The 24,920-nt window shown below is 47.6% G+C and overlaps 1 protein-coding gene across 3 annotated transcripts in view; it reads right to left on the bottom strand.

The window, feature by feature from the left end:
- Nucleotides 1-24,920, bottom strand: part of ARMH4 (armadillo like helical domain containing 4) — an 82,177-nt gene that overhangs the window by 3,077 nt on the left and 54,180 nt on the right. For 2 of the 3 annotated variants that reach the window (XM_079991276.1, XM_079991275.1), the window contains 3 exons: nucleotides 16,773-17,057; nucleotides 3,720-3,751; nucleotides 62-196 (listed from right to left, as the gene is read on the bottom strand). In XM_079991276.1, coding sequence (XP_079847402.1) covers nucleotides 62-196; nucleotides 3,720-3,751; nucleotides 16,773-17,057 — 452 coding nt within the window. Of the gene's footprint in view, nucleotides 1-61; nucleotides 197-3,719; nucleotides 3,752-16,772; nucleotides 17,058-24,920 lie in introns of those variants that run through there. The other variant, XM_079991278.1, reaches the window with a different exon arrangement.

Below are 24,920 nucleotides of genomic sequence, written 5' to 3'. Positions count from 1 at the left end.
TGGCCCTGGCACAGAAATTACAAAGGCTGAGCAGCCGGGGGGTGGGGCGTTGGGAGCCTACCTTTCGCTTATGCCTCTTGAAGCCGTTCCTTCGCCGGCGGTTCATGATCTTTATGCTGTAGAGAGCGCCCAAGATGAAAAGGGCCCCCGCAATGCCAACCCCGACGGGCACCAACATCCCAGACATGTACCCAGCCTGCAGAAGAGGGTAGGGAAAAGAGGCTGCCACTTCAGTGTTATAGGAATTCTAAGGTCTTATATATATATATATATATATATAAAATAAATGTTCACAAATGTACAAGGCAAACACAGACATAAGTATATAAATCACGTGTCTGAAATAGTACAGGAGAGCAATTCTGAAGCCCTTTTGACTCTCCCAAATTGACCTCAAATATTTCTCTGCAAGAAGCAAGGAAATGGGAAAAGCTTTCCAGTTGTCTTTGGACAGTAGGGGCTTACAACTCCCTGTAAATACAGTCTGGCAAGTATCTGTTAAGCCAGGGGTCAGCAATTTTTTTTAGGAGGGGCCAGTTCACCGCACGTCAGACGTTGTCGCGGACTGGACTGCATGCGCAGGAGCAAACATGCGCCGGAGGGGGCTTCTCTCTCCCCCCTCTCTCCCCCAGCCCCTCACCTCACCCCCCTTTCCTACCTCCTCCACCGCTCTGCCTGCAGCTGGGAGCCAGAGCTGGTGGCAACGCCTCTCCTTTCCAGGCCAGCTTTCCTGGGTGCCGGGCGCAGGACCAGCCATGAACGGAGAGGCTGGGAGGCGGGGGGCGGGTCTGGGCAAGCGGGCAGCGAGGCTTCGGATTGGCTGGCTGCCAGCCCCAATCCAAGCCCAGTTGCCTTCCTCTGTAGGGCGGGGAGAAGCCAGGAGGAGGGAGGGGATGTCACCGTGGTGTGGGGGGGAGGAAATGGCGCCCCCCAAAAAATTGCCCCCCCCAAAAAAATGGCGCAGCCTGAACGATCACAACGACCCAAGCGGTGATTCCAGGACTGTCCGTGGGCCGGATCCAGAGGGCAATTGGGCCTGATCCGGCCCGCAGACCTTAGTTTGCCGACCCCTGTGTTAAGCTGAGTACACTATCAATATGCGTAAGAGATTCAGGAACTAAGTATTTACCATCTCAAATGAATGGCCAGGCTACCCAGAAAAGGCAATCAGATAATAAGGCATTATCAGGTATCCTGGCAGACAGGAGAGAAGCAACACACTCAAATTTCTGCTGAGGACCACTTCTTTATGTGATGTATGTATGATGTTTTGGGGGGTGGTCTTGAGCTTGGACACCATTGTTCTAGGTTCCTCTCCTCCCTCCCTGCGTGGGGGGAATGGGGGACCCTGTTGCAACAGTTTAATAAAAATCAGGCTTACTGATCTAGTCCAAAACCCTGTTCTCAGAGTGGCCAACAAGACAGATGCTCATGGGAAGGCCTAAAACAGAACGTGAGCTCAATAGCACACACCCCCTGCTGCTATTTCCAGCAATCACTATTCAGAGGTACTGCTGCCTCTGAAAGTGATGAATGGGATCGTGGATGTTCAAGCAAGAATGGATAACAAAAATGGCAAGTCCAGGAAGGGATGTCAGCACATGGGAACACTACTCAGACTAGGTAGTTGTTTTGGTGGTGGTGTAGTCCACTACAGGAGTAGTCAGGAGATGAGGAACACGCCAAGAGGATGGGAAATGAGGAACAACCAAGAGAGGAGATCTTAGCACAATGTTGAAACCCTCTCATAAATACCCCACAATCAATCCCGGTTTGAACACAACAGATGGCGTGTTGCCAAAATGAAGTGCAAACCAGCCCTTGGCCTGGGGATGGGGAAACTGTGGTCCTCCAGGTGTTGATGGACTCCAAATCCCAGAATTCCCGGCTGTTGGCAGTGGCTGATGGGACTTGGGGCCTTAGCAGCAGTAGAAGGACCACAAACGTTCTCCATTTTGGCTAGTGGTGATCAGCATGGGTGTCTTTCAGATTACTCCGATCAGTTGTGATCAGCATGGGGAGGAGCTAACTTGAGGACCAGCACGGTCAAAATTCTCTGGTTCTCAGAGAGGAGGATCAAATCCAGAGACTCTCAGCAAGAGCTGCTATGGAAGCATGGTTCTGAGCTGCATGTGTTGAGAACCAGGAAGGAGACCGAAAATGGTCCAATTCAGATGCAACAGGATGGAGGTCAACAAGCTTAGGAGGTCCAGTGACCAGCTGAGCGTTCAGCGCTTCCAACTTTCTGCAAACAGCAGAAGGTCATCACTGCCATCCTTCACACCTACACCATGATCTGCTCTCCAAGAAAAAAGCACACCAAGAACTCAGGCCAATGTAAGTTTCAATAGCTGATGAAGGTGAATACATTGAAACAGGGCCGTGTCCTGGTTTCTGATCCATAACTGACTTCTGACTTCTGCTCAATGATTGAAACTAAGACCTCCACGTCAAATCTTACTTTGGACTAACATGAACTTATCTCTACTCATAAACTCTTATCTCTAATTCTGTAATGAATTATGATGTTGTTGTTGTTTTCTCGTTTAGTTGTGTCTGACTCTTCGTGACCCCATGGACCAGAGCACACCAGGCACTCCTGTCTTCCACCGCCTCCCGCAGTTTGGTCAAACTCATGCTGGTAGCTTCGAGAACACTGTCCAACCATCTTGTCCTCTGCCGTCCCCTTCTCCTTGCGCCCTTCATCTTTCCCAACATCAGGGTCTTTTCCAGGGAGTCTTCTCTTCTCATGAGGTGGCCAAAGTCTTGGAGCCTCAGCTTCAGGATCTGTCCTTCCAGTGAGCACTCAGGGCTGATTTCCTTAAGAATGGAGAGGTTGGATCTTCTTGCAGTCCATGGGACTCTCCAGAGTCTCCTCCAGCACCATAATTCAAAAGCATCAATTCTTCAGCGATCAGCCTTCTTTATAGTCCAGCTCTCACTTCCATACATCACTACTATGGCTTTAACTATACGCACCTTTGTCGGCAAGGTGATGTCTCTGCCTTTTAAGATGCTGTCTTAGAGAGCCAGTGTGGTGTAGTGGTTAAGAGTAGTAGTCTCGTAATCTGGAGAACCGGGTTCGAGTCTCCGCTCCTCCACCTGCAGCTGCTGGGTGACCTTGGGCCAGTCACACTTCTTTGAAGTCTCTCAGTCCCACTCACCTCACAGAGTGTTTGTTGTGGGGGAGGAAGGGAAAGGAGAATGTTAGCCGCTTTGAGACTCCTTAAAGGGAGTGAAAGGCGGGATATCAAATCCAAACTCTTCTTCTTCTCTTCTTCTGTCTAGGTTTGTCACTGCTTTTCTCTCAAGAAGCAGGCGTCTTTTAATTTCATGACTGCTGTCACCATCTGCAGTGATCATGAAGCCCAAGAAAGTAAAATCTGTCACTGCCTCTATTTCTTCCCCTTCTATTTGCCAGGAGTTTGTAATCTCTGTTAGAGTTTGTAATCCTTGTCAGAATACATACTTTTGAATGGATTCGTTTTTGACAATTGACTATTGATTTGCAAGTAGGGACTAACTACTCCCACTATTGAAACTTACATTGGCCTGAGTTCTTGGTGTGCTTTTTTCATGATCTGCTCTCCAGTTGCCCACCCAGGAGGACCCCCTGAACCAGAAACCACAAATTTCACCCTTTCGGAGCTCTGGTTTCTGAAAGCAAAAGACAGCACCTGCCTTCAAACGCAAAGCGAGACAAAGGTAGATCTCCTTACCTTATCTTTCAGCTTTTCCATCCAGCTTCTCACTAGAAAACCAACGACATAAACGTTAATGGCAGTCATAAACCTTAGAACAGCACTGTAGCAGCAGCAGGGCGTGAGATCGAAAAACAACTTTGTTAAAAGTTACTGCAGTTTGCCTGGCGGGGATAACATATATCTAGATTCAAGGAATGCACGGAGAGGAGGTCAAGGGGTCACCTGCTCTCACTGCCAAGCCCCCCTGCAGCCATGCTCCCTGCACATCATAGGCATGCACGCAGAGTTCCTTCTTGCATTAATTTATTCCATGAAAGTTTCTTCTCTACAGTCATACCTCATGTTACATTTGCTTCAGGTTACATTCTTTTAGGTTGCGTACTGCGGCGACCCAGAAGTACCGGAAAGGGTTACTTCCAGGTTTCGCCGCTCACGCATGCGCAGAAGCGCAAAAGCACAAAATGACATCATGCGCAGAAGCGCCGAATCGCAACCCACATATGCGCAGACGAGCCGCTGCGAGTTGTGCTATTTTCATGTTGCAAACGGGCCTCTGGAACGGATCCTGTTCGCAACCAGAGGTACCACTGTAATGTGTCTGTGGGAGGGGATCGTTACCCTTGTGGGGCAGCTGCATGGAATCATAGAACTATAGAATCATTGGAAGGGACCCCTCAGCTGCCCTGTACAGGGATCATGTTGAATGGTTTCTTTAAATGTAAAGGTTCATCATTGTTCCACCCGATGTGTATGTCTTTAAGGGGCCAGAGCAAGGGCCAGAGCAAAATAACGAGACCCAGCTTTTACAGCTGCGAAACATAGCAGGTGCTGCTGAGTTGTATTGATTAAGCTGTGTCAGCAATTGGGTGTAGTATATAAGGAGCAGCCCCTAGCTCTCCCATTACCCTGGGGGATGGGTTGGTGGCTGGGTCTGGTTTGTTGTTGATGTATTTAGTGTAAATGGAGTTTTTGTTTTTCTTATTAAAGCCTTGTTTACGTTATTTTTGAGTCCCTTTTTAATGCATGGTCTCCCCAGCAAGCTCTCTGCAGCGCTTGTTGTTGTTTAGTCGTTTAGTCGTGTCCGACTCTTCGTGACCCCATGGACCAGAGAACGCCAGGCACTCCTGTCCTCCACTGCCCCCCGCAGCTTGGTCAGACTCATGCTGGTAACCTCGAAAACACTATCCAACCATCTCGTCCTCTGTCGCCCCCTTCTCCTTGTGCCCTCCATCTTTCCCAACATCAGGGTCTTCTCCAGGGAGTCTTCTCTTCTCATGAGGTGGCCAAAGTACTGGAGCCTCAGCTTCACAATCTGTCCTTCCAGTGAGCACTCAGGGCTGATTTCCTTCAGAATGGAGAGGTTTGATCTTCTTGCAGTCCATGGGACTCTCAAGAGTCTCCTCCAGCACCCTCTGCAGCGCTACTATACTGCAAATAGCCAACAGATCGAACCTGCAATTTTTGCATTATCAGCACCAGGGGTCGGCAAAAAAAAAATCAGCCGCGGGCCAGTCCACTGTCCCTCAGACTGTGTGGCGGACCAGAGAAACAGTACGGGGGGGGAGCTGGAAGAAGAGGCAAGGGGGGACAAGTAGTCCTCCTCCCCACCCCATCCCCCATCCAGCTGTTTTCAGACTACAGCTCCCATCAGCCCTCAGCCAGCACATATAGTCACAAATGCTCCAAGGGTTTTCAAGTAATAGGTAAAGGTAAAGGGGTCCCTGACCATTAGGTCCAGTCGTGACTGACTCATCTCGCTTTATTGGCCAAGGGAGCCGGTGTACAGCTTCCGGGTCATGTGGCCAGCATGACTAAGCCGCTTCTGGCGAACCAGAGCAGCGCATGGAAATGCTGTTTACCTTCCCGCTGGAGCGATTCCTATTTATCTACTTGCACTTTGACGAGCTTTCAAACTGCTAGGTTGGCAGGAGCAGGGACCGAGCAACGGGAGCTTGTCCCGTCGCGGGGATTCGAACTGCCGACCTTCTGATCGGCAAGCCCTAGGCTCTGTGGTTTAACCCACAGCGCCACCCGTGTCCCTTTTCTAGTGGTACCTATGTCCAAATCTGTGCCGGGTGCTGCAAAACACACAGGGGTTTTGGGGTTTTTTTGCTGCAAAATGACTGCAAAGGTTTGGCCCAGGTTTAGAGGGGACTCCCAATTTCGGGAGTCGTACTTAATGTAGCTCTAAGGGTTGGCGAAGGCCGGTGCAAAAGGGAGAAAACCATTTTCTCTCCCAAACAGCAACAGATGTGGGGGGCTTTGAACCACAATTTGTCTCACCTGCCAGCTTAGCAACGTCTTTCCTGGTGGCACTTACAAACCATCTGTGCTACTTTCCGAGCGATCAAAGCGACGGAACGGAGGGAGTTCCTTTCGCTAAGCCTACATGGAAGATAAAGCGAGGCTCCCCTTAGGAACTCACGCTGTGATCGCATAAATGAAGCGCTGTCCTTTCCGGGGAAGAATCAATGGCTTTCTATCTGGCAAGAGGCTTTGATCAAGGGGCAGATGTTGATATCAGAGATGATTCACACACACACACACACACACACATACACACACAGACACACACACATACACACCCAAACACATATACAAAGGGTGCTACTATGAAGTTTATTTGACTGATGTGGGCATGAAAAGCATCTCCCCTGATGTCAGGTGACATTACAGGTAAAGGTGAAGGTAAAGGACCCCTGGACAGTTAAAGGTAAAGGGACCCCTGACCATTAGGTCCAGTCGTGGCCGACTCTGGGGTTGCGGCGCTCATCTCGCTTTATTGGCCAAGGGAGCCAGCATACAGCTTCCGGGTCATGTGGCCAGCATGACTAAGCCGCTTCTGGCAAACCAGAGCAGCGCACGGAAACGCCGTTTACCTTCCCGCCAGAGTGGTACCTATTTATCTGCTTGCACATTGACGTGCTTTCGAACTGCTAGGTGGGCAGGAGCAGGGACCGAGGAATGGGAGCTCACCCCGTCGTGGGGATTTGAACTGCTGACCTTCTGATCGGCAAGTCCTAGGCTCTGTGGTTTAACCCACAGCGCCACCCGCGTCCCATGTTAAGTCCAGTCAAAAGCAACTATGGGGTTGCTGCACTCATCTCACTTTCCGGGTCATGTTGCCAGCAGGACTAAACCGCTTCTGACGCAACAGGACACCGTGACAGAAACCAGAGTGTACGGAAACACCATTCACCTTCCCGCCACAATAGTACCTATTTATCTACTTGCACTGGTGTGCTTTCGAACTGCTAGGTTGGCAGGGGCTGGTGCAGAGCAACGGGAGCTCACCCCATCACGGGGATTCGAACCACCGACCTTCTGATCAGCAAGCCCAAGACGCTCAGTCGGCCTTGGCATTATATATACCTTGGCTACTGAAACTTTACACACAAACCCCACTGCTGACACAGTGATGTTTGACGTTGCTGGAAGCTGCCCAGAGTGGCTGGGGGCAACGCAGTCAGATGGGCGGCATCAACTCAACTAGTTGGAAGGGACCCTGAGGATCATCTTTAATGCCCTAAACGGCCTCAGCCCAGTATCCCTGAAGGAGCGTTAAAAGCTTCCCTAAACAGGGCTGCCTTCAGATGTCTTCTAAAAGTCTGGTAGTTGTTGTTCTCTTTGACATCTGGTGGGAGGGCATTCCACAGCACAGGTGCCACCACCAAGAAGGCCCTCTGCCTGGTTCCCTGTAACTTGGCTTATCGCAGTGAGGGAACAGCCAGAAGGCCCTCAGAGCTGGACCTCAGTGTCCGGGCAGAACGATGGGAGTGGAGACGCTCCTTCAGGTATACTGGGCCTTTGAGGCTCTTTAGGGCTTTTAAGGTCAGCACCAACACTTTGAATTGTGCTCGGAAACATGTTGTTGTTTAGTCGTTTAGTCGTGTCCGACTCTTCGTGACCCCATGGACCAGAGAACGCCAGGCACTCCTGTCCTCCACTGCCCCCCGCAGCTTGGTCAGACTCATGCTGGTAACCTCGAAAACACTATCCAACCATCTCATCCTCTGTCGCCCCCTTCTCCTTGTGCCCTCCATCTTTCCCAACATCAGGGTCTTCTCCAGGGAGTCTTCTCTTCTCATGAGGTGGCCAAAGTACTGGAGCCTCAGCTTCACAATCTGTCCTTCCAGTGAGCACTCAGGGCTGATTTCCTTCAGAATGGAGAGGTTTGATCTTCTTGCAGTCCATGGGACTCTCAAGAGTCTCCTCCAGCACCATAATTCAAAAGCATCAATTCTTCGGAGATCAGCCTTCTTTATGGTCCAGCTCTCACTTCCATACATCACTACTGGGAAAACCATAGCTTTAACTATACGGACCTTTGTTGACATACTGGGAGCCAATGTAGATCTTTCAAGACCGGTGTTATATGGTTTTGGCGGCCGCTCCCAGTCACCAGTCTAGCTGCCGCATTCTCATTTAGTTGTAGTTTCCGGGTCACCTTCAAAGGTAGCCCCACGTAGAGCACATTGCAGTAGTCCAAGCGGGAGATAACCAGAGCATGCACCACTCTGGCGAGACTGTCCACGGGCAGATAGGGTCTCAGCCTGCGTACCAGACGGAGCTGGTAAACAGCTGCCCTGGACACAGGACTAACACAACACAGTCTCATTCTGACAACGGAGGTTAAACACCCTCCTCTAACTCAGACTCATTTTCTTGCTTTCGGTCTCCTTGTCTGCTGAAACAAAAATTGGCAGGGACCTGCCTTGCCAAGTCGAAATAAAAGATCTGGATACTTTGGGCAGGGAATAGATTTTCTATATTTCTAAGCATGGGAAAGTAAGGAAAACGAAATATGAAGCTATCCTCCCAACTCCAGAGAAATCTAATAATTTGTTGAATTGTGTACACAGAATATTAATAGGGTTTTTTTTCAGTGAAGACAGGTGTCTATAATTATATGTGTAGCTATAGGAACAAGTTTTGTCTTTTTCAACTGGAAGTCCTTCTTCGGCACATAATTTTTCTTGTGTAACTTAATTAATTGCCAATAATGCTTTCTCTTTTTTTGGAAAAAAAAATCAAATGAAAGAACAGAAGGCAGGCTACAAAATATTTGCAATTCTTATAAACACCTATGATCCCTGGCAGCTTTCATTAGGTGTGACTCAGCTCTCGAACATCCATTTTCCAATAGGGCAGTCAACTGACAAAATCATTTTTAGTGTATTAGTCACCGCCTTTCTCCAATTAATCAATTTAATTGAAATCAGTTTCCTTATTATGCAATACCCCAAGCGAGTGCCCTTTCTGAGAGAGGAATTGTGAAAAAACTTTATATTTAATCAACAAAAGCCATCATTCCCTGTTAGACAGAAAGATCCCTTATTAATATTACTTTCTCTTCTCTCTGCTTTTTTATTCTTTCCCCTTGATCAGTTCGGTGCAGTGTTACTGTTTGAGCCATTAGCCATAACAACATGTGGCGCAGTGTGAAATCTTGGCTAGGCACCAGCCAGTTGCTGATTTAAAAAACACCCGAATGCTAAAGTCCTAATTTACAACACGATCGTGAACAAAACTGAATTTTGCTAGAGGCAGAACAAACAAAGCTACATGACAAGCTACCTCGATGTTTACTGTTAGCAAACTTTCTTAATTTTTTTTTTTAAGGTAGACCAGTATTCACAGTTATTCAGCGCCCCACGTTTTCCCCATAAAAACCTGCTCTTTAGCATTCATTCATTTAGCGCCCAGGTTTTCTGTGGATTGCTGTTTGCTCCAATTGAGCTTTAAAGAGCAGGCTTTTGCAGGGAAATCTCTGGAGGAAAAGAAGAAGAAGGGGGGGGGTCGATTTCTTACAAATGCAGAACTGGTATTATGTGGTACCTGGAACAGGGATAAGGCTGTAGGGAGACAATTATTTCTCTCAGATAAAACGCCCAAACTTTTTTCAAAGAGGGCCAGATTTGATGAAGTGAACATGCGTGACGGCTGATCAGAGTTGTTGAGCTTTCTTTTGGATTGAAGTTCTTGAGCTTTTTTTACAATTTTACCCCAAAGCTGTTGAACTTTTTTTAGGATTGACGTTCCTGAGCTTTTTTTGGGGGGGGGGATTTTACCCCTGGGACATATACTGCCACAGGGGCCAAATTAAATCGACCAGAGGGCCGGATTAGGTCCCCAAAACGGACTTTGGACATGCCTGCGGCGTAAGCCCATAACTTACGGCATCAACTGTGGCAACTTGCAATGACGACTTTTTAAAAAGATTAACAGGGTTTAGGGGGAATATTAACCTCCCAGCTTTGGGTTAATAGCAAAACGAAATCTCCATCTAGGTTTGCAATCTTTTTCTGATAAGAGAGAAAGGGGGGGGGCGACACACCACACATTTTTTTAAAACAAATTAACTTTTAATTACAATTGCTTTCACTTGCATTCCAGAACTGTAACTGTATTGGTTCATTGTACTTTTAAAAATTAAAAAAAAAATCATTCTGTATACTTAATTTTTATTATTATTAAAGATCTTGTTGATTTACAAAAGTGTGTGCAATGTCCCTCTCTCGTATTCCCCCCCCCCCCCATGTAACATTTTTACAAATCAGTTTCATTTGTTGAGACATTAGGAAGAAAAGGGGGAAAGAGGTAGAGGGAGGGAAAGACGTGTAAGCCAGAATCCAACTATTCTAGACAACAACCATACGAGGAATAATTAAAATAACCAAGCAAGTATTAGAAAGCACCCCAGAATTGGCCTTACTAAACATCTTCCAAGACAATAATGCCCACTTACACCACACCACACATTTTAAATAGCAAAGACAACCGAGTAAAACTGTGGTAGAAAACCTTCCCACATTTTACATGAAGCCTGGATAGCTCAGTGGGTTAGACTGAGCATAGTCCTGATAACACCAAGGTTGCAGGTTCGATCCCTGCATGAGACAGCTGCACATTCCTGCATTCTACAATTCTATGATATTATTATTTTTATTTGCTTGCTACATTAACATCCCACTCTTCCTGCTAATAGCTCAAGGCGGTGTGCCCGGTTCCCTCCCTCCTCGTTCTTACTGTCGCAACCGAGAGATGGTTTCTAGCTCAAGGTCATCGTATGAATTTCCCAGCTGAGTGCGGGAGCCGAACCCTTGTCTCCCAGGTCCTAATCGGATGCTGGCTGCACACCATGCAAAACAATTTATCAACGCATTGTGTCAGACTTTTGACAGACACTTCCCTGTTCCTTTAATCACAGGGAAGCTCCTCTCTCATGAGCGCCGGCTTTTAACATATCCGTCACAGGACCGAGTGAAAGCAATAATTATTCCACCTTTCCCCGTTTAGAGAAACGCCGGGGCTTTGTAAACACAGAGTGGTGTTAATGTGACATTTCCCACCAAGGCTGCAATTACAACCGCAGCTATTCATTAAGATTCAAAGGGATAATGGGGGATAATGAACCAGAGCAGAGTTTGTGCAACTGAGCGGAGGAAAATGAAAATTTGGTTTTCAAAAAAAAAGGTGAAAGTGTCGCTAAGATCTCATGAGTCATTCAGAAGCTCTGAAGCTCGTGTGGGAAATTGTAGTCAAATATAACCAGAGGGCACGGAGCTAGTTAATGCATGAAAGGGTTAAGACCACAGAGGTGTATTCCTAGACTCAAAACAAAATAAAAAAATTCCTTCCAGTAGCACCTTAAAGACCAACTAAGTTAGTTCTTGGTATGAGCTTTCGTGTGCATGCACACTTCTTCAGATACACTGAAACAGAAGTCACCAGACCCTTCTATATAGTGAGAAGGTGGGGAGGGGTATTACTCAGAAGGGTGGTGGGATTGGGTGATTGGCAGATAGCTGTGATGAGCCTGTTGACGACTCTTAACGACTGCAATAGGTCTTACAGGAAAAAGCAAGGGGTGAGAAGGTGAAAAATGGCTTTGTCATGTATAATGAGATAAGAATCCAATGTCTTTGTTCAGACCAGGTCTCTCCATGGTTTTAAGTTTGGTAATAAGTTGCAATTCAGCAGCTTCTCTTTCCAGTCTATTTCTGAAATTCCTTTGTAATAGAACAGCTACTTTTAGATCTTGTATAGAATGTCCTGGGAGATTGAAGTGTTCTCCTACTGGTTTCTCTGTCTTGTGATTCCTGATGTCAGATTTATGTCCGTTTATTCTTTGGCGTAAGGTTTGGCCTGTTTGTCCAATATAGAGAGCTGAAGGACACTGTTGGCATTTGATGGCATACACAATGTTAGACGATGAGCAATTAAATAGTCCCAAGATGGTATGTGTGATGTTGTTGGGGCCAGTAATGGTGTTGTCCGGGTGTATGTGGCAGCAAAGTTGGCATCTGGGTTTATTGCAGGCTCTGGTGCCAGTGTCCGTGTTAAGTCTGGTTGTAGCATTATTGTGGGTTAGGAGTTGTTTAAGATTGGGTGGCTGTCTGTAGGCAATGAAAGGTCTTCCTCCCAGAGCTTGAGAAAGAGAACTGTCATTGTCCAGGAGAGGTTGTAGATCTCTGATGATGCGTTGTACTGTTTTAACTTGGGAGCTGTATGTGATGACTAGAGGTGTTCTGTTATTTTCTTTTTTGGGTCTGTCTTGCAGCAAGTTCTCTCTGGGTATCAGTCTGGCTCTGTTGATCTGTTGTCTAACTTCATCTGCTGGGTATTTTAGTTCTAAAAAGGTTTGCTGTAGATCTCTTAGGTGAGAGTCTCTGTCTGTAGAATTGGAACAGATGCGGCTGTAACGTAGTGCCTGGCTATATACAATGGACAGTCTATAGTATATAGCCAGGAAGTTATGTTTCCTGCTTTTCCTGTTCCCTTTTGCCATGTTAACTCACCTAGATAGGCATGCCTGAGCATGCCTCTACAAGCTCAGACCTGCATACTCAGAGCTATTTCACTACATTTTGTACCTTATTCACGACAAATACAGACACACAGGCCTCTGGACTCCACGGGGCTCGATTTAGGTTTGATGGGGCCCTAAGCTACTGAAGGTAATGGGGCCCTTTATAAGTACATAAAATATTTAATATAATTATAATATTTATATATAGTATTATAGTAGCAAGTGGGGGTAATAGGGAACTGTACGAGTAAATAATAATACAGTGGTACCTCTAGTTGCAAGGACGCGGGTGGTGCTGTGAGTTAAACCACTGAGCCTAGGGCTTGCTGATCAGAAGGTCGGCGGTTCAAATCCCTGCGACGGCGTGAGCTCCCGTTGCTCAGTCCCTGCTCCTGCCAACCTAGCAGTTTGAAAGCACGTCAAAGTGCAAGCAGATAAATAGGTACCGCTCCAGCGGGAAGGTAAACGCCGTTTCCGTGCGCTGCTCTGGTTCGCCAGAAGCGGCTTAGTCATGCTGGCCACATGACCCATAGCCATATCCAGACGTTTTCCATATAACATCACTTCCATACATCAAAACAGTCTTAGCGTCATTAATCTTCACCAATCTGCCTCCTTTCTCAAAACCTCTGAGGAGATTCACCAGGAATGCAGTCTGAAAACAAGTCAGTTCTTCCTCCCGGCTATAAATCCTTTGGCAAGATGGCAACTCCGAATTAATTGCTGCGCCATTCCCAAAAGCTCTTATTGCTTCTCGGTCTCCATAAAGCATACTTTTGGTTAAAGTTTATCTCCACACAGACCTTAATCATCCTGCTTGGGTCAGTTCAACCGACGATTCTAATGAGGAGGGGTTCTTGTAAATCACATAGAAGGAAAGTAAAAAAGGTTCCCCCCCCCCCATTCAGCCCCGTAGTCAACATACCCAGCCTTTGGTGTATCTTCATCGTAAAATATTCCTATTTCTCCAGCCCGTCGTCTTCTTTCACAGAGGTGACTTAATTTAGCAGACTTCACTCCCCTTCTTCACTTGAAATATGTGCATTTGCTTCTTTTGTAATTAATTATTCCAAATTGCTGCAACTAGTGCGCGATCAGAGACAGCGTCCAGGAGAGCCGAGGTCCACACGGGGGCATTCTGCCTAGGGCCCTCACCCCCTTCTTTCGAATTAGGGGGTGATTTATGGGCACAGCAGGCAAGGGCAGTGTTCCCCATTTCCTTGGGGCAACAAGGGAGGCTGCCTACTCCCATAACAGCCTCTTAATTACCCCGTGTGGGTCGGAGAGATCGTATTATCGGCCATCTTCCAATGCGCCCCCTAGTGGCCCCCAGTCCTGGCCTTTACAACCCTATACCTTCTTCCAGAAGGCAGAAGCTGAAAGAGATCATTTCCAGGGTGCTTACTATCCTGTGCTATCTCTGCCGCTTCCTTATGGCACCTGACAGCATAGATTTGATCTAAGGTGGGAAGAGTGCACCCAATTATTCTCTCTGCAGTCTTTACAACCCTGGATAGCATTGTTTTTTCCCTGTCCGTGCAGCTCCCAAACCACACACACGGACCATAGGTTAATACGTTCTCCTCATCAGGCTTGGCTTTCAGACCCTTGATCATCTTGGTTGCCTTCCTCTGCACACCTTCCAGCTTTCCAATGTCCTTCTTGGCAGCTGGGGGGCACCAGGTTGGAGGAGACTGTGCCACGATCCCCACGGATCAATAAACCTTCTTGGCCAGCCGCTGCTGACAGCAAAATGCCGGGTGGTTCCAAATTACTAATAGACTAATGGGAAACAGTTTGGAGCTTGGGAAGCGCTTTGATCTCTATTTATCAGGTACCAATGCCACAACAACCTCTCTGGAAAGACCCGCTCTATCGATTCCCCCTGCTGATTAATGCCGATCTCCAAGTTTTGAAAGGCAACAGCCGCTCGAGGTCAGAGGCAATTATCCTGTTATTGGAAACCCAGAACTACATGGTTTCGTACATTATTTTTTTTCCTAATGGATTCCAGCGCAACCCTCTCTCGGGGTCTCAGGGCAAACAAAATGTGATTGATTTGTTTACCAAAAAGAAAGGCTTCTGTGGGAGGTTTTCATATCCCTTCCTCTCGAGGTGGCCCACCCAACCCTTCTAAGCTTTTCACACAAAAAGGGCAAAATATCATAAACGGAAGGAAGGTATCGTGATGATAGGAACGTGGTGTGTTGATGTTTGTGCTGCTACAAAGACTTTTCACAAGACAGCTACATCACACATAATGCTCGTATTTCTGTTCTGGTTTTTTAAATATCATTCCTGGCGGAACTGCACTGGCTACCAGTTAGTTTCCAATTAAAAGTGTTGGTTTCGACCTGCAAAGCCTTGTGAAGTTCAGGACTCCAATTACTCAAGAACCACATCTCCCCTATTATTATTGTTGTTGTTGTTGTTGCTGCTGTTGTTGTTATTTCCCACATTTTGCCTTGTGCCTTGTGCAATACAGGACCCCAATAACTCAAGGACCATCTCCCTCCCTTCTTCTTCTTCTTCTTCTTCTTCTTCTTATTATTATTATTATTATTATTATTATTATTATTATTATTCCACCTCACTCTTTCCATTAAAGATATATATATTGGCAATTTTTGATGTAAAATACAGTAAGAATCAAACTAGTTTGGAGAACAAGAATATTAAAAAGAACCAAAAGATATAAAAGCAAGAGAAAAAAGATGGGGGGAAATACCTATAAGGCCCTTCATTCTCTTTATATCATATATAGGTAAAGGTAAAGGGACCCCTGACCATTAGGTCCAGTTGTGACCGACTCTGGGGTTGTGGCGCTCATCTCGCTTTACTGGCCGAGGGAGCCGGCGTACAGCTTCCGGGTCATGTGGCCAGCATGACTAAGCCGTTTCTGGCAAACCAGAGCAGCGCATGGAAACACCGTTTACCTTCCCACTGGAGCGGTACCTATTTATCTACTTGCACTTTGACGTGCTTTTGAACTGCTAGGTTGGCAGGAGCAAGGACCGAGCAACGGGAGTTCATCCCATCGTGGGGATTCGAAGCACCAACCTTCCGATTGGCAAGTCCTCTGTGGTTTAACCCACAGCGCCACACCGCATCCCTTATATCATATATATCCTGTCATTTATCCACAAACAGAGATATAGACCCTCTCATCTCCCACCTGGGAGATCTTTTCTACCCTGCTTTTCCTGCAGTGACTCCCCTCCTCTGACTGTCCCCTTCCTGTTTGTGTCCCTCTCCGTCCAATGAAAAGGAATTCTTTATCCACACCGCCCCCGCCCCTCCCCCCAGCTTTTTATGAACGTTAAAAATACCAAGAGAAAACAAGAGAAATAGGAAATAGAAAAAGAAAACAGAACAGTGGTCCAAACACTGGAAGTCCTTCCCGGCTGCTGCCTTGTGCACAAACACCCAACATGAGGGCTAGAAGCATGGTTTAATATTTTAAAAAATGAGGGGAAATGATGGACTGGAACGGACAGGTTTGCCCAGCCATATTTAGATGCCTTCCCCAACCCCGAATCCCCCCAAAACACGCTCCAAACACCTGTAACGTGGCCCCAGTGCAAGGCAAACATCACAGTATGTCAAATTCCCAAACTGGAGCAGCGTTTCAGTCAGGGTGCTAAACAGGGTGTCGGTCGCCTACACAGCCAAACATCTGGCTTAACTCTGAACTGCTGCCTGAAACATTTACAACAGGGTTTGGGGGTGTGGGTATTCAGTTTGTGAGAATGAATCCCACCCCGGCAAACTTTCAATAATAATAATAATAATAATAATAATATATTATTTATACCCCGCCCATCTGGCTGGGTTTCCCCAGCCACTCTGGGCAGCTTCCAACAAAACACTAAAATACAATAACCTATTAAACATTAAAAGCTTCCCTAAACAGGGCTGCCTTCAGATGTCTTCTAAAAGTTTGGTAGTTATTTTTCTCTTTGACATCTGGTGGGAGGGCGTTCCACAGGGCAGGCGCCACCACCGAGAAGGTCCTCTGTCTGGTTCCCTGTAACTTCGCTTCTCGCAGTGAGGGAACCGCCAGAAGGCCCTCGGCGCTGGACCTCAGTGTCCGGGCAGAACGATGGAGGCGGAGACGCTCCTTCAGGTCTACTGGACCGAGGCCGTTTAGGGCTTTAAAGGTCAGCACCAACACTTTGAATTGTGCTCAGAAAAGGACTGGGACAGATCGCTGCCGCAAAACTTGCCCGCCGCAGCAGAGAATGCATGTTGCTTACCTAGCCCTTGGTTCTGTTGTTCCCATTCGATGGCGCTTGGCACTTGGTAGGAGACCCCATAGAGCTCTCCGGCTGGGTTCTCAAGCCCTTCCAGGGGTTCCTGAGACACCTCCCCAGGAAGAGTGAAGCTGGACAGGTTAGCGTCGTCGTCCAAGCTTTCGTCCATGGAATTTGGGTCCCTCTCCTCTTCGTTGCCATCGTCTTCCTCATCTTCTTCCTCCTCCGGCTCCTCCTCTTCTTCTTCCTCCTCCTCCTCTTCTTCCTCCTCCTCCTCCTCCTCTTCCTCTAGAAAGGCAGGAGAGAGAAAAACAAACACAATATTGAGAAAGACACAGCGGTCCATTGATATAATTGGAGTCCGCGAGAGGACAGCATCTATGCAGAAAGGCTGGACAGTTGATGACCATTTTGTTGTGCCAGAGGCCATGCAGGAATCTCAGTTACAGCATCCAGGGCAGATAATAATAATAATAATAATAATAATAATAATAATAATATATTATTTATACCCCGTCTTCACTGGTTCCGATTTGAAAGAGAGGTAGAGCTGGGTATCATCCGTGTACTGGTAGACACTCAGCCCAAACCCCCTGATGATCTCTCCCAGCGGCTCCATGTAGATGTTGAAAAGCATGGGGGAGAGGACAGAACCTCGAGGCACCCCACAAGTGGGAGCCCAGGGGTCTGAACACTCATCCCCCAACACTACTTTCTGAACACGGCCCAGAAGGAAGGAGCGGAACCACTGTATAACAGTGCCCCCAGCTCCCAGCCCCTCTAGACGGTCCAGAAGGATGTTATGGTCAATGGTATCAAAGGCCGCTGAGAGATCCAGCAGAACTAGGAAACAGCTCTCACCTTTGTCCCTAGCCCACCAGAGATCATCGACCAGCGCGACCAAGGCGGTTTCAGTCCCATGATGAGGCCTGAATCCCGACTGGAAGGGATCCAAATGGTCCGCATCCTCCTGGCGTACTTGGAGTTGTTCAGCAACCACCCGCTCAATCACTTGGCCCAAGAATGGAAGATTTGAGACTGGGCGATAGTTGGCCATATTGGCCGGGTCCAAATATGTTTTTTTTAAGAAGCGGTTTAATAACTCCCGTCCCTTTCAGTATTTCCGACCAGGGGATCCCACCCAGAAGCTCCTTAATCTGACATGTTGCAGGATAAATCTGCAAGGAAAAGCCCTCCAGGAAGAACGTAAGTCTTTCTGGGCCATACCAATGCCCCATCAGGTCCACTATCCTGCTCTCAGTGGCCAGTCAGATATCTCTGGGAAGCCCAGAAGTGGGACCCATGAGCAAAGACAGCTCTCTTGCAATTCCTTCCAGCAACTGCTCTTGGGGGCTTCCAACTGTGGAAGCCGAGCAAAGCCATCGTAAGTAGCTAGTATTCATTTCCTCCATGGGGGAGCCCAGCCTGGAGATTTTTTTAAAAAAAATTGTTAACAGAGAAATCTGAGGGCTCCCTTGGACAAAAAACAAGGACACCAGCCAGGAATACCAGAGCAAAACAGCAGCCAGTAGGCTTGGTCTTTATTGAAGACTGTCGCGACAGGACTCCCACCTGCCACAAGGTGGAACAAGATGGAAGCCCCAAACAAAAGAGCCCCAAAACTTTTATTAGCTGTTAATCCCCATGTTACACCCCCCCCAAAAAAAAAAACTACATCACTCATACATCACGGTTACATCATGAAAGGGGAGGTCTGGTGGCAGTAATCTGAGCATCCTGGCCCCTGCCCCATGGTTCCCCTTGCCCTCCACCAAACACCCATCAAGTGGAACAAAAGAGATCTTTACATTTCCCTGTTTCCCAGCCAAGTGAATCACACCCTTTTGTCTTCATCTGGGTTTGTTATTTCTGGAATGGCTACCTGTCTGGCACTCAGGTATCAGGATGCCAGGGATTATCACTCAGGCAGAGGGGCTGCTGAGTAGCTGAGCTCACACGTCTATATGAATTTCTGAAGTTTTCCCAGTGAGCCAGTACATAGAGACATTTATCAGTGAATTCTTACATTTGGTATCGTGCAGCAAAAGCCCTTTGAACAGATAGGAAGAAACTGTGATGAAGTGTTTTGTGGGGACAAATCACAAAAGTCACAAAAGTGATTGTGCTTATTTTAGTAGTGGGCTGCATGTGCATGATATCTGCTGGAGGGGCAAACCCCCCCCCCCAACCTATACATAAATTCCTGCAACAATTTTAATCAGGGCACATGGAGGGAAAGGGTTAAAGGACTGCAGTCCTGATTCTGCTCGAGAAGGGCTGCGCGGCTACTCCCATTTAAGAACAAAACACCAGGCATATTGATGCAATGACACATTTAACACCATGGTGCTACCAGGGGCAACTAGCCCCTGTCATGGCTGGCTTGGCTGGGTGCTGCCGACGAGTGGGGGGGGCTTCAGCTGGGGAACCCCCCCAAGGGAACAAAAAAGAGACAGGAACCACAGTCATTAGGAAGTCTCATCGGGAAGTTGTGGGTTGCTGCAGCCCCATACTGCCTGGCATTTGGGGCCAGCGGATAGCTCAGCTGGTTAGAGCTTGGTGCCGATAACGCCAAGGTTGCAGGTTCGATTCTCCGTATGGGGCAGCTGCATATTCCTGCAGGGGGTTGGATTTAGATGACCCTCAGGGTCCCTTAGGGACGCAGGAGGTGCTGTGGGTTAAACCACAGAGCCTAAGACTTGCCAATCAGAAGGTCGGCGGTTTGACTCCCCGCGACGGGGTGAGCTCCCGTTGCTCGGTCCCTGCTCCTGCCAACCTAGCAGTTCAAAAGCACGTCAAAGTGCAAGTAGATAAATAGGTACCGCTCCGGCGGGAAGGTAAACGGCGTTTCCGTGCGCTGCTCTGGTTCGCCAGAAGCGGCTTAGTCATGCTGGCCACATGACCCGGAAGCTGTACGCCAGCTCCCTCGGCCAATAAAGCGAGATGAGCGCCGCAACCCCAGAGTCGGTCACGACTGGACCTAATGGTCAGGGGACCCTTTACCTTTACAGGGTCCCTTCCAAACCTAAAATTCTACGATTCTATGCAGAATGGCTCTGTTTTCTCCTAAAACATTTTGCCCTAACGCTCTGCTCCTGGTTAAATTGCTCAGAAAGAATAGGAAACACTGCCATCTCTTGGTCACCGGGAAGCAGTGCAGTCTTCCAGATAAAGTTTCGCCAGCGCAGAGGTTGTCGTCACCTACTGTTTTTTTCGCTCCATAAGACACACCTGAACATAAGACGCACCTAGTTTTTAGAGGGGGAATGCAAGAAAAAAAATATTCTTTAAAGGGAGCTCTGAGCAGAGCCTGTATGCATCCCAGGCTCTGCTCAGCACTCCCTTTCACGAACCGTATGAAGTTTGTGTGCGGCACTTGCAGGCTTTTCCCTGAGGAGGGAGCACAGCTCTTGGGGGCTTTTCCGGGAGGTGGGGGAAGGGAATGAGGGGTTAAGCCAGAAGCTAGAACAGCAAGAGGGAGTGCTGCGCAGCATCCCTCTCGCTGATCTGGCTTCTGGGATAGCTGCGCAGCTTGCATTCGCTCCATAAGACGCACACACATTTCCCCTTACTTTTTAGGAGGGGAAAAGTGCATTTTATAGAGCAAAAAATACGGTAACTGCAGGCAGAAATGCAACAAAATCGGAACCATATAGAATTGTAGAGCTGGACTAGGGTTTCCTAGTCCAACACAGGAAACTTTTGGTCCAACGCAGGTCTCGAACCTGCAACCCTGAGGTTAAGAGTCTCGTGCTCTACCGACTGAGCCAAAGGTTCCTTAAAACAACCTCCTTTACTGAATATTCATCCTGGTTTTCTCGACACAAAGCTTCTGTGTTCATTCGGATTTGCATGCAGGGATTATTCGCCAGATGAGGGGCTGTGTGGTATTGCGGTTAGAGCATCAGAGGAGAATCTGGGAGGCCAGGGTTCAAATTCTTACTTGGCCATGAAGCTCACTGAGGAAGGTCAATATTCAATGGCATCTCCAGGTAGGGCTGGGAAATATCCCCTGCCTGACACCCTAGAGAGCCACTACCAGTGCAGATAGTCCTGAGCAAGATTAGACTGGGCTGCATCAATAAGAGTATAGCATCTAGATCAAGGGAAGTAATAGTGCCACTGTATTCTGCTCTGGTCAGACCTCACCTGGAGTACTGTGTCCAGTTCTGGGCACAACAGTTCAAGAAGGACACTGACAAACTGGAACGTGTCCAGAGGAGGGCAACCAAAATGGTCAAAGGCCTGGAAACGATGCCTTATGAGGAACGGCTAAGGGAGCTGGGCATGTTTAGCCTGGAGAAGAGGAGGTTAAGGGGTGATATGATAGCCATGTTCAAATATATAAAAGGATGTCACATAGAGGAGGGAGAAAGGTTGCTTTCTGCTGCTCCAGAGAAGCGGACACGGAGCAATGGATCCAAACTACTAGAAAAAAGATTCCACCTAAACATTAGGAAGAACTTCCTGACAGTAAGAGCTGTTCGACAGTGGAATTTGCTGCCAAGGTGTGTGGTGGAGTCTCCTTCTTTGGAGGTCTTTAAGCAGAGGCTTGACAACCATATGTCAGGAGTGCTCTGATGGTGTTTCCTGCTTGGCAGGGGGTTGGACTCGATGGTCCTTGTGGTCTCTTCCAACTCTAGGATTCTATGATTCTAGACAATGGTCTGATTCAGTATCAGGCAGTTTTCATACATCACACAAGACCCTGCCTTTCACGCAAGTTTGGGTTTCTTTGGGTGCTGTTTGAAAATGCAGGGAGAGAGAGAGAAGGTAGAAGTTTGCTGAGCCAAACAACCTTCTTTGCCAACTCATTTTCATTTTCAACAGCACTGCAGAGAATCAGCAGAAGGTTTGCTTTTTGGAAAACAGTTTGTAATTACGGCTCAGATGGCCTTCTAATTCTTTTCTCTTTGTATACATGCATCTCCCTCCCAATGATTTGCATTCAGAACAAAAACGTTCTTACTTTTTGACTCTTTTTTTTTAAAAAAAGGAAGATTGAGAGGCCCCACGGGAAAGCCTCTATTGAAAGACATATGTAGATTCATGTAGAATTGGGAGGGGGAGACACCTGTGCCCCCACGTTTGTTTGTTTGTTTGTTTGTTTTATTGTATATCACCATTCATCCATAGATCTCAGTGCGGTTCACAATATGTTGTTGGACTACAACACCCATCATCCATGATCACCGGCTGTATTGGCTGGCGATGATGGGAGCATTTTCAGGCTGAGGGAGCCAGTGTTTGTCCATAGACTAAACGCTTCTGATGCAACGAAACACCATGACGGAAACCAGAATGCACGGAAATGCTGTTTACCTTCCCGCCGGAGCGGTACCTATTTATCTACTTGCACTGGCGTGCTTTTGAACTGCTAGGTTGGCAGGAGCTGGGACAGAGCAACGGGAGCTCACCCCGTCGCGGGGATTCGAACCGCCGACCTTCTGATCGGCAAGCCCAAGAGGCTCAAACCACAGTGCCACCCACATCCCTACCTGTACTGTGCTCTTTTTTGGTGCCTACTGAAAACATTTTTGTTTAGACAAGCCTATCCAGATGCTTTTTATTTGTTGTTTGTTTAATATGGGTTCTTATCTTTTTGAATAATAGGTAAAGGTAAAGGTAAAGGGACCCCCTGACCATTAGGTCCAGTCGTGACCGACTCTGGGTTGCGCGCTCATCTCGCTCTATAAGCCGAGGGAGCCGGCGCACAGCTTCTGCGTCATGTGGCCAGCATGACTAAGCCGCTTCTGGCGAACCAGAGCAGCGCATGGAAACGCTGTTTACCTTCCAGCTGGAGTGGTACCTATTTATCTACTTGTACTTTGACGTGCTTTTCAACTGCTAGGTTGGCAGGAGCCAGAACTGAACAACGGGAGCACACCCTGTCGTGGGGATTCGAACCGCCGACCTTCTGATTGGCAAGTCCTAGGCTCTGTGGTTTAACCCACAGCGCCACCCACGTCCCTTTTGAATAATAGCACACTAATAATAATAATAATAATAATAATAACAACAATAACAATAACAATAATAGAAATAATAATAATAATTTATTTATACCCTGCCCATCTGGCTGGGTTTCCCCAGCCACACTCCCTTCCCAATGTTTCCAGCAACAGTTTTCAGAAGCATTACTGCTTCCAGCACACACACACACAGCCACAAACCACAAACCACCCATTAGGCTGCAGCGGTTCTTCATAAGTTGCTTGGGAGAAACCAGTCCTTGGAACGAATCCTGCTCAGAAGCCCATTAGCACATTAATTATAAGAGCCCAAATGGGATGCTGGTTATTATATCAGAGGAACAAGCCTGAAGCCCAGTCCAAAGAGTGATTGCTAATTGGAAGAACAAGCAGGAAACAAGTCCAGTCTTACCCTCAAGCAAAGAAAATCATAATTGGAATGTCCTATTTCTCTCTCTCCATGATTCATAGTCCATCTGTCCCACTAGGGCCCAGGCAGGTAACAGCTTTCATAACACCTTTCTGGTGAACATGTTGTAAACAAGAGCTGATGTAGAACAGCCACAAAGAGCAGGAACTGGGCTCAGCCTTCCGCAACTCAGTGCTCTCCAGATGTTTCAAGCTGCTGCTGCAGCCACCATGGCCAGGATTTTTTGGGGGGTTGAGAGTCGTGCTCCGCAACAGGTTTCCACCCTGGCTACCCCAGTTCTACTCAACTGCTTGTTTACAAAGCTATTGTAACACCAACCTTACTGTATCCTTGCGAAACATGGACCACTTATAAATGCCATCTCCAACTCCTCAAAAGATTCCTGGTGTCTCCAAAAAAATGTACATATCACTTGGGAAAACAGGCGAACTAATGCCAGTGTACTGGAAGAAGCAAAGATCACCAGTGTCAAAGCAACGGTTCTTCAACATCAACTCCGTTGGACTGGTCATGTTGTGTGGATGCCTGATTATCGTTTTCCAAAGCAACTACTCTGTTCCAAACTTTAAAATGGAAAGTGTAATGCTGGTGGTCAATAAAAGAGGTTTAAAGACTCTCTCAAGGCAAATCTTTTTTAAAATGTACAGTGGTGCCCCGCAAGACGAATGCCTCGCAAGACGGAAAACCCGCTAGACGAAAGGGTTTTCCGTTTTGGAGGTGCTTTGCAAAACGAATTTCCTATGGGCTTGCTTCGCAAGATGAAAATGTCTTGCGAGTTCCTGCGGTTTTTTTCTCCCCCCCCCCCTTTTCTAAGCCGCTAAGCCGCTTATCTGCTTATCTGCTTATCCGATAAGCCGCTAAAAGCCGCTAATAGCACTAAAAGCGCTAATCCGCTAAGCCGTCAATGGGCTTGCTTCGCAAGACGAAAAAACCGCTAGACGAAGAGACTCGCGAAACGGATTAATTTCGTCTTGCGAGGCACCACTGTAGTATGAATACTGACAACTGGGAAACACTGGCCTGCAAGCGCTCCAGTTAGAGAACAGCCTTGACCAAAGGTGTCATGGGCTTTGAAGACACTCAAACTCAGGACGAAAGGGAGAAACGTGCTAAGAGGAAGGCACGCTTGGCAAACCCTCACCATGATCAATTCCCACCTGGAAACCTATGTCCCTACTGTGGAAGGACGTGTGGATCCAGAACTGGCCTCCACAGTCACTTACGGACTCATTTGTCAGGTGTGCGTGCAGGAGTCAGGCCCTGTGACCAATAGGACTCTTCAGGACTGGGGCCTTCATAAGTTTGTTCTGAAGAGGCAAGGCACGGCCACACAGGTGAGGCTGATTGGTAACTCACAGCACCTGGTGGCAAGAACTGGGAAGGACTATAAGGTCAGCATTTCCCTTCGGCTCTTTGCCACAGCAACACGCTTCCTGATCCTTGAACCTCAGCTTCTTGACTCCTTGCTTCTTGATCCTCACACCCTTGACTTTGTGACTCCTTGCTTCTTGACCCTCAGACCCTTGGCTTCTTGACTCCTGGCTCTCTGACTCTCGGACTCTCGGCTTCCTGACTCCTGGCTTCTGGACCCCTGTTCCTGCTCCCACCCCGCCATCTTGCCCCCGGTCCTGACGTCCCCTGCAGGGACTTTGATCGCCCGTGAACCGGACCGTGACATCATTGTTAAAACTGTGTTTATGGAAGACAATCTTACTCAGCTACGAGGGATTGCCAAAGAAGAAGAAGACG

This window comes from Podarcis cretensis, assembly GCF_951804945.1.
Source record: "Podarcis cretensis genome assembly, chromosome: 1".
In the NCBI taxonomy this organism is placed as follows: Eukaryota; Metazoa; Chordata; class Lepidosauria; order Squamata; family Lacertidae; genus Podarcis; species Podarcis cretensis.
Note: the sequence above shows the minus strand (reverse complement) of the source record. Positions and strands in the feature narration are given on the sequence as shown.